The following is an 8,938-nucleotide window of genomic DNA, read 5'->3' on the forward strand; positions in this document are numbered from 1 at the left end:
CTGCAAAAAAGTGAAGCAGGCATGTATCACAGTCGGGGAGCGCACTAACGATTCCAAACGAACGGTGAAGCACTTATGACTACGATTGGCAGTTTCAAAGTTATGTGGAATGTGCATGTGAGAAGGCGTCAAAGGTAATCAAATCACTCTCTGGGCGAACAATTTACCTATAAGCAGTAGGGTGACGATGGTATTTTGGACATATGAATATATTTGGACTTTTGGCTGTATTTTGTTTATTTGATTACATAAACGTGGCTTAACATGTGATTATGAATAAGGTGAAACAAACACATGATTCATATTTGTTTAGAGAAAGGTAAATAGAAGAATATGCTAAATATGGCCAAAAGTCCAAAATATATTTAGATGTCCAAAATACATCATTTACCCTAGTAAGAGACTGTGTGTCTCCGTCTGTCCGATCTGCGATGCGCGGGTGATTAGGAGTGCTTGAAATTCAAAAATACATACTGAGTTTCATAATGCGTATGGCGACCAGCTTGATATTTGTATTAATATAACAGTTTGACGTTACAATTTTATTAAATTTCCATGCTTACATTAATTCAAGTGTATAAGTAAATATTAAAACTTAGTAATGCATCTGATAAACTATGATCTTACAATATGAACCGACCTCGTATAACATCCAATACATGGCGGAATAGAATCTGTAAAAATAAACTCTTCTAACAATGAATTATCAAAACTGGGTCTACTTTTCAATAAGTGAGAATGGAAGGCAACCTATGAGAAAATGGCTTAATGTGATCTGTTGCAGTTAATCAGTTTTTGTATATGTTTATAATTGGCTTATCAAAAACGGGACATTGATGAATAAGTTGATTCACCAAGTGTATATTATAAATATCATATAAATATGAATACGATCATTTTCAGATGCAAACAAATATGTTTGAGCCTTTCTTTGAACATGTAATGTGATTTTTAGTGTGCGAGCATTAATTTAACAATGATTTGGATGGATTGTGTTCTAAAGAACAATACATTTTCGGTTGTCAAAAATGACATATTTTTTCTTATAAGATTTTAGCAACTATCAAGTGGCTATGAGATTAAATTTAAAGCACATTTAGTCAAACATTCTTCTTAATCTGGAGGAGAAATTCACAATAATGCCAAACGTGCGACTAATGAGGTAATCTAAGCTGCAGCCTTATCGTCAATTTCTGTCAGTTGTAAGCTTTGTACGGAGAACGGCTGTTTAGTAATGGGGACTCGTTCGATCGCCTGCATCGGCGCTTCCACCGCATCCGACTCTATCGGGTCTTCACCCAACAGGTGAGCTAGGTTGCTCTTCTTCCAACGGCCAGAGTTTCCATTGATAGTTTTATCTTCGCATACGCACAGGAAAAGGGTATCCACCACCATTTCGTACAGCGAGAGTACGATGTGAGCCACGAAGAATGCGAAGAGGGTTACAATGATGACTGGCCCCATATAGAAGTGAACATCAGGATTATCGCGTAACATGAGGATCCCAATCAAACCACAAAGCGCGGCCACGGCCAGTTTTCCTAAGAACAACACCAAATCGCCGATCCCGTTGATGGTTGCCACTTGGAGGGCGTTGACAACCAATGCGTTCCAAGCCTGAAAAATAATCGAATTTATTATACATAAATATGCATCGGCACAACAATCAAAAACGAGTACCGTGACATGCCCTATTACCGTGGGGTTAAGGACGTGTCCACAATAAATTCGCTATATAAAATTCAATTTGTAACAATCACCCATGAAAACTATGTCACTTTAATCAATATTAAATACATTTGAAGAGAAAAATATGTTTTGTACTTCAACACTTAAAAAATGAAGAAAATAGTATTCGAAATTTGACTTATGAATATGCCTAATACCGCGTACATTCCGAAGAAGATTCCAAATACCGCGCAGAAAATTGCCTAATACCGTGCCCTATCAAACAAACTCAAATGATGAGCTTAAGAGCACATTTAGAATAAAATGTGTAAATAATTGAATCATATACAAATTTCAATTAAATTATTAGGTCATACATACTAAAAAACGTCATAAAAATTTACTATTTTACACAGATACCTACTGGGAAAAGAATCATTTCCTTGGGAAGTTAGCAATTGCTCAATATTGACGATTTAAAAGCGTTTATTCTTCTTCTTATTGGCATTACATACCCACACTGGGACAGAGCCGCCTCGCAGCTTAGTGTTCATTAAGCACTTCCGCAGTTATTAACTGCGAGGTTTCTTAGCCAGGTTACCATTTTTGCATTCGTATATCATGAGGCTAACACGATGATACTTTTATGCCCAGGGAAGTCGAGACAATTTCCAATCCGAAAATTGCCTAGACCTGCACCGGGAATCGAACCCAGCCACCCTCAGCATGGGCTTGCTTAGGAGGGCCCCTAAAAAGCGTTTATTAATTTTTCAAATAGTTTACTTCACATTTATTTAGGTTTTAGATAGATGATATCCAATCGAGTGTCTAAGTAGATTTGAAGACAATGGGAGGATTTGTATTCATATGAAAAATACTCTACCTTCATTTTTAAAGGAAACTGCACAGGAAAAATATTTACGTCTATAGTCTGTGGTAAATATCGCATAAATGATGTTGTATTCGTATGTGCTGAGCGACACAATAAAGACGATTTGTATGTTCATTAGATGTATACTATCTTCAAGTCTTCCAACAGAAGTTTTTCTTTGAGGAAGTATTGGAATAATACATATTGCAATGTGTGATTCATCTGAATGATGCTTCCCTAGTAATCCTACGCATGAAATGTCGTAGATATTCAACATGAATGTTTCAATACCTATACGATATTGTCTAGTGGTCTATGTATTCAATGTGATGGTTACGTTTTATTTTTCTGATTATCAACTTCACGGTATAGCCTAGTCACGGTATTAGGCACTACTGGCGAAGAAGATGGCCTAATACCGCGACAATTGTTTTTATCAATAAAAATGCAAAAACAAGAAATTCAAATACCATTTCAGTACCCAGCTCATTTTTTATGGGCTCAATGAGATATTGGAAGTAAATATCTTTTAAAAATCAAGTTACAAGACTCGGAAATATAACCATAATTTTAATTTAATTTTATGCCACTAGGAATGTTCCCAGTCTTCCTGCCGCTAGACAGCCATTGGTCATCACAAACGATTCAATAATAGCTGCCAGTAAGAAGTTGAAATCCTCCACGGGATGCGGCCCAGACGGTATCCCATCGGTTGTTATTAAACGTTGCGCAGAGTCGCTTGTCAGACCTCTTACTGCAGTATTCAACCTCTCGCTGACTTCCGGGGTGTTTCCGGTGTGCTGGAAGCTGTCATATGTATTTCCAGTTTTCAAAAAGGGCTGCAAGAGGACCGTATCAAACTACCGCTCAGCTGTGCGCCGTTTCCAAGCTATTTGAGTTGATTGTTCTTGGCGAATTGACTTCAAGCTACGCCCATTACATTTCAAACGACCAACACGGGTTTATGCCCAAACGTTCAACGACCACTAACCTAGCGTGCTTCACTTCCTTTGTAATAAGACAAATAGAGAATGGCCATCAGGTGGATGCAATCTATACAGATCTTTCTGCTGCATTCGACAAAATGAATCACCAGATTGCCGTAGCAAAATTTGACAAATTAGGCATAAATAACGCTCTGCTCAGCTGGCTTCAATCCTATTTATCAGGTCGCAGTATGGCGGTGAAAATTGGAGACCACATTTCCTCACCGTTTGTAGTCCGATCCGGCGTTCCACAGGGTAGTCATCTTGGACCGTTTCTGTTTCTGCTTTATATGAATGACGTCAACTTTATTTTGAAATGTCTAAAGTTATCGTACGCCGACGACTTGAAACTGTATTATTGTATCAAGCAAACTCAAGACGCAATGTTTCTGCAACAACAGTTTGAATCCTTTGCAGAATGGTGCCGTATCAACCGAATGACGCTCAATGTTGCTAAATGCTCGGTCATATCTTTTGGACGCAAACACTCTCTTCTCCAGCATGAATACGCTTTGGCAGATAAAAAGCTTCAACGAGAATCGACAGTCAAAGATCTAGGTGTTTTGGTCGATACGAAAATGACATTCAAGGACCACGTAGCATATATTGTTTCGAAGGCATCTTCACAGCTAGGTTTCCTTTTCCGATTTGCTAAGAAATTCCGGGATGTGTACTGCCTAAAATCATTGTTTTGCGCCACTGTTCGACCAATATTAGAATATTCCTCGGTCGTCTGGTCTCCGTATTATCAGAACGAAATTCAGCGCATCGAAACTATCCAACGCAAATTTGTCCGCTTTGCTCTACGACATTTGAGATGGAGAGATCCAGTCAACCTTCCCAGCTATAGTAACCGTTGCATGCTCATCAATCTCGATTCGCTTGAGGCAAGACGTAATGTGGCTAAAGCTTGCTTCATCGTTGACCTTTTACAAGCAGACATCGACTGCTAAACGCTTCTTAGCATGCTGGACATCAACACACGCCGCCGTAACCTCCGAACGCACTCGTTCTTCAATCTTCCTGCATCCTGAACTAACTATGGGCTACACGAGCCCATACGAAGCATGGCTCGCCTATTCAATAGATGTTATTCTGTGTTTAATTTTAATGTGTCACGAGAAACTAATAAGTGCAATTTCAGACGTGTTTTATGTTAATCTTGACGATACTAATGTATTTAATTTTAAGTAAACGGTCATTGGGGTGACCATTTCACCTGTTGACAATAAATAACAATACAATACAATACAAAAGCGTTTCGCTAAGCGGATGAAAATTTTGGCTGGTCGAGCCATGCATTTTCACATTTATTTTTAGCGCCTAATTTACGTCACAAATACCCACAATAATAATTTGCTAACATTTTCTGATATATATTTGTGTATTTCACCAAATAATGTGATGTGTATGACCAACAGTACATCTATATTCATCAATTTGGATAAAATCCACGGTATTAGGCAATGCGCGGAATTAGGGCAGGTCACGGTATACCGTCCATACATTTAGCATTTCCAAACCATAAATTGCTTTACATTTGTGAAATAAGTACAACAATGAAAAATTAAAGGTTTTCCTGTTTCATCACTCCATGATTTGCCAGGAGTGTGATAATGGACCTGCATTACTGTCAAATAAAATAAAGAAATTAACTTACAATTTTAGCTGCTGGACAAAAATTGACGCTCTCGATTGCAATGACCGTGTACGCATTGTGGTTTAGGTAGCGAATGAATTTCTCCAACAACCAAAAGCTACAAATGCAACACTTAAGGCAGCAACTGGCGCACTCCGAACCTTCATGTTGGTGGCGTTTCAATCTAAAAGTGCATAAATTTAGCAAAAGTAGGAGAATCCTCAACCACTCAGTTTCATCCCGTTGAACTTACTTGGCGTACAGATAGGTGAGAATCAGTCGCGGTATCTTGAACAGTGTGATGATGAACGAACCTTTTGCCACGGATCCGAGATGGTACTTGACCAGCTTGGCGATGGCTTGGAGCACCGGTGTGTCGGTCGGCTTCTCAAAATACCAATAGGCGACGGCACCGGAGATGACCAACTGTTGACAGGCGAAAATAAACTCGCTCGTCCAAACCAGCCCGATGATGTAAATCCAGAGCATGTGGCGCAGGAAGTTGGCTTCGGGGTATTCGACTAAATCGAACGCTACAATCGGAAGGATAGTTTAGAAGTATGCACTGGGAGATAATGGGAAAGATATATTTTGGCAGCACCCTTGCGTTCTGTAACTACACAATCGCGAGCGATCTGATTCATAGCAAGACACGGCATTCGTGAACAGATGTAAGAGTACTGACAAATTATATCTTCTTTCTCCCAACTTTTAATTGATTGTGAATATGAATTCAAATATGGAAATACGTTACATTTATAAGTGTTGTTGTTTACGGACATATCAGGTCTAATGGCTGCTTCAGTCTTGTTGGGATTCTCCTTGAGTTGGGTGAATGGCAGAAGTGGTTTAACATTCGGGTAGTTGGCAGTGGCTAAACACACTATGACCACCATCCAAAATGATAGAAAAATAGCTAAGGAAATAAACGCAAGAACTGGAGGCCCAGCTAATCCGGGTATCGCCACCATACATTTACCGGCCTCCTCGAACAGAGCCGCCAGTCCGGTCAATTTTTCACGTAAATAGTAGATGATTACCAGCAGAATGATCATGATGAATGTTGCCAAAATAGCCAAAACATAGATAGTGGTCTCATTTCGCACCAACTCTTCCAGATATGACAGCTTTGTATCGGTATCAATGGAATGCTTTTGTTTATAATAAGACCACCACAAGACTGCGGTGATTCCGATGCTAGCAACAGCGACGAAAATACAAATCAACCACGAAATAATGGCGGTTAGCCAGTGAAGCATCAGTATCATTATGATTGAGAAAATCAAACTCAATCCGACAAGCAGCAGCACCGTTGGCCACGTTTTGTATATGTCACTGAACACCTGTTGAGCTGCCCCGAATGAGTTTACCAGCGCATACATGTCTTTCACCACCTTGGTTGGAGCATTCTTTCCTGATGGGATGCACCGGTGCAGCACGGAACTGGACTCGTAAACTGGAAACTTCGGACACGGTCCAGCAAAAGCAAAGTATTTCGGCCCATTGGCATCCGGGGCTGTCAGCAAGCTCATATTGAAGTCGTATCGACAGTACTTCGTGTCACGTTCCTCGTAGTAACGATACAGTTCCATTGCACTGCCAATTTCCTTTTGCGGACATTCCTTCACGCAGATCTTCAGGGTCTGCCGTAGTTCTTTGATGTCGAGGAAGAACACGTACGGCTTGTCCTTGGTGTTCATCCCGGACAGGGGGAAATGGGAGAATTTTTCGTTGCTGGAGACGCCGCATGTGTTCCCAAAGGAGTCATACCCATTTATGACACGCAGTGGATTGCCGTATACGAACGAAAAAACGGCGATGACAAGCTGTGGAGTGGCGAGAAATAAGACAAGCGTTAATTAAATCTAGTGAGCGGTTGGTTGGACTTGTCGGCAATTCGCATTAGTTCATTAATATGCCAAGCTTGCTCGCTATGCTGGTATGCGTCACTCGTGAGTCACATATTATTACAGAAGCTATTATAAATGGAGATTGTTTTGTACTTTTGAGCTAAGCTTAGTGCATCAAATCAATTTAAAAAAAGAAGCATTATATTTGACATATGTATCATTATCCTATTATAATAAAATCTAACTCGAAATACAACAAATCAAATTTTCTGAGTTTTTGCATCAAATAAGGTGCTCGCAAGCAGTGCTAGTCTTTGTATTCCCACAGCTAAAATTAGCTGTGAAATTAACACAGTTAAATTTCTCCTCCTCCTTTTCTCACACTTTTCGTATGAAGCATCTGAGAATGTTGTATGAATCGTCATGCTTCACGAAGTATCCTTTTTATAAGCATGAGGATATATCAAAAACAACTTTGAAGGATTTGTATTGAAACATATTATAGGTGAATACGATTTTAAAACTAATACAAATATATTGTAATAACAGTAATCACTAAATAAATACATCATTCAATTTAATAATAAGAAAAAAAGTTAAATTCAAGTAAATGCCTATTACCAAATAGGAACATTCAATTAGTTATGACGTAATGCGCTTAAGAAGGCAAATCTAGAGCCACAAAGTTATTTACACCAAATTTGTTTCGTACCATATTGCATTGGTTTGGTGTTTAAGGAAGTAAGTTTTTCTCGGTCTTATCGATTGTTTTTGAAACACTTCGATAATGACATTACAATTAAGCATTTAGTAGCGCCGAAACTCCTCCCCATGCTTTGGGGTGCGGCATATTATGTCTTGGTTTTCGACGGCACTCCAACCCAATAATTAATTTCCACCTAGGTATTGAAATAGTTTCGAAACCAAAAAGTTGAATTAAGAGGAAAAAAGTTCAGGAATCACATTTGATAGATCAACAATTCGGAAAGTCTCGATGTACACCATCAATGGATTTTCCCTACTAGTTTTTATTTCTGAGCTCTCTTAGCACCATCCTAGTGGGAAGCGGGGAAGATACATTTCATACAAATTCGGCAAACACTCACCAATGCGATCCAAAACAGAACGTAGACAACGAGCCAGAAAATGTCCGTGCATCCGCGAACGGCTGTCGGTTGATGCTGCTCGGAGGATTTACTCTCGAAGCACCCCATTTCGCGCCTTTCAATCTGGGTGGAGTTCACTTATTTTCACTTGTACTGTCTTATGAGTTTAGTTGATATTTTTTCACATAAATTCCATCTAGGTGACGCGATCGCCTCCGCCACTGTCAGCAGATTTGCTGCGTATGCGAGAGTAGAGTACTGACTAGAGATGTCGCAAATTAATCGATTACTTCGATTAATCGATTCATCGTTGTGATAATCGATTAATTTTGAATCGATTATTACCCAACGATTAATCGATTCAATAATCGAGAGGAATCGTGAGTAATCGATTAGTAACTAATCGATTAATCAGAATTTTACGACATCATAAGGATGTCGAAAATTAATTGATTATTTCGATTAATCGATTCATCGTTGTGATAATCGATTAATTTTGAATCAATTACTATACAATGATAATTCGATTCAATAATCGACAAGAATCAAGAGTAATCGATTAGTAACTAATCGATTAATCGGGATTTTACGACATCTCTAGTACTGACTAATGATGATGGTCTGCACGTAAAAAATTTAATGTTGTTTATTATTAATATTTTTAATACTTTTTGCCAAATCAGGCGCTTAATGACATGTATAAGGAAAAACTTATACATCGCATTAGTCACATACATTCGGAAACTTATACTTTTCATTAACTTATGAATGTTATTAGCTTTTTGATATGGGATCATTCATTAGGTGGCATAATGAAG

The 8,938-nt window shown here is 38.8% G+C and overlaps 1 protein-coding gene across 1 annotated transcript; it reads right to left on the bottom strand.

Moving 5' to 3' along the window:
* Nucleotides 1-478: 478 nt before the first annotated feature.
* On the bottom strand, nucleotides 479-8,378 carry LOC134203060 (choline transporter-like 1). Its single transcript, XM_062678037.1, has 5 exons — nucleotides 8,121-8,378; nucleotides 5,919-6,990; nucleotides 5,418-5,697; nucleotides 5,186-5,348; nucleotides 479-1,617 (listed from the first exon to the last, which is right to left on the bottom strand). The coding sequence occupies exons 1-5, from the start codon at nucleotides 8,226-8,228 to the stop codon at nucleotides 1,168-1,170; spliced, it is 2,073 nt and encodes a 690-aa protein (XP_062534021.1). The 5' UTR covers nucleotides 8,229-8,378; the 3' UTR covers nucleotides 479-1,167.
* Nucleotides 8,379-8,938: the final 560 nt, after the last annotated feature.

The sequence above is a fragment of the Armigeres subalbatus genome, unplaced genomic scaffold (assembly GCF_024139115.2).
Source record: "Armigeres subalbatus isolate Guangzhou_Male unplaced genomic scaffold, GZ_Asu_2 Contig163, whole genome shotgun sequence".
NCBI lineage: Eukaryota > Metazoa > Arthropoda > Insecta > Diptera > Culicidae > Armigeres > Armigeres subalbatus.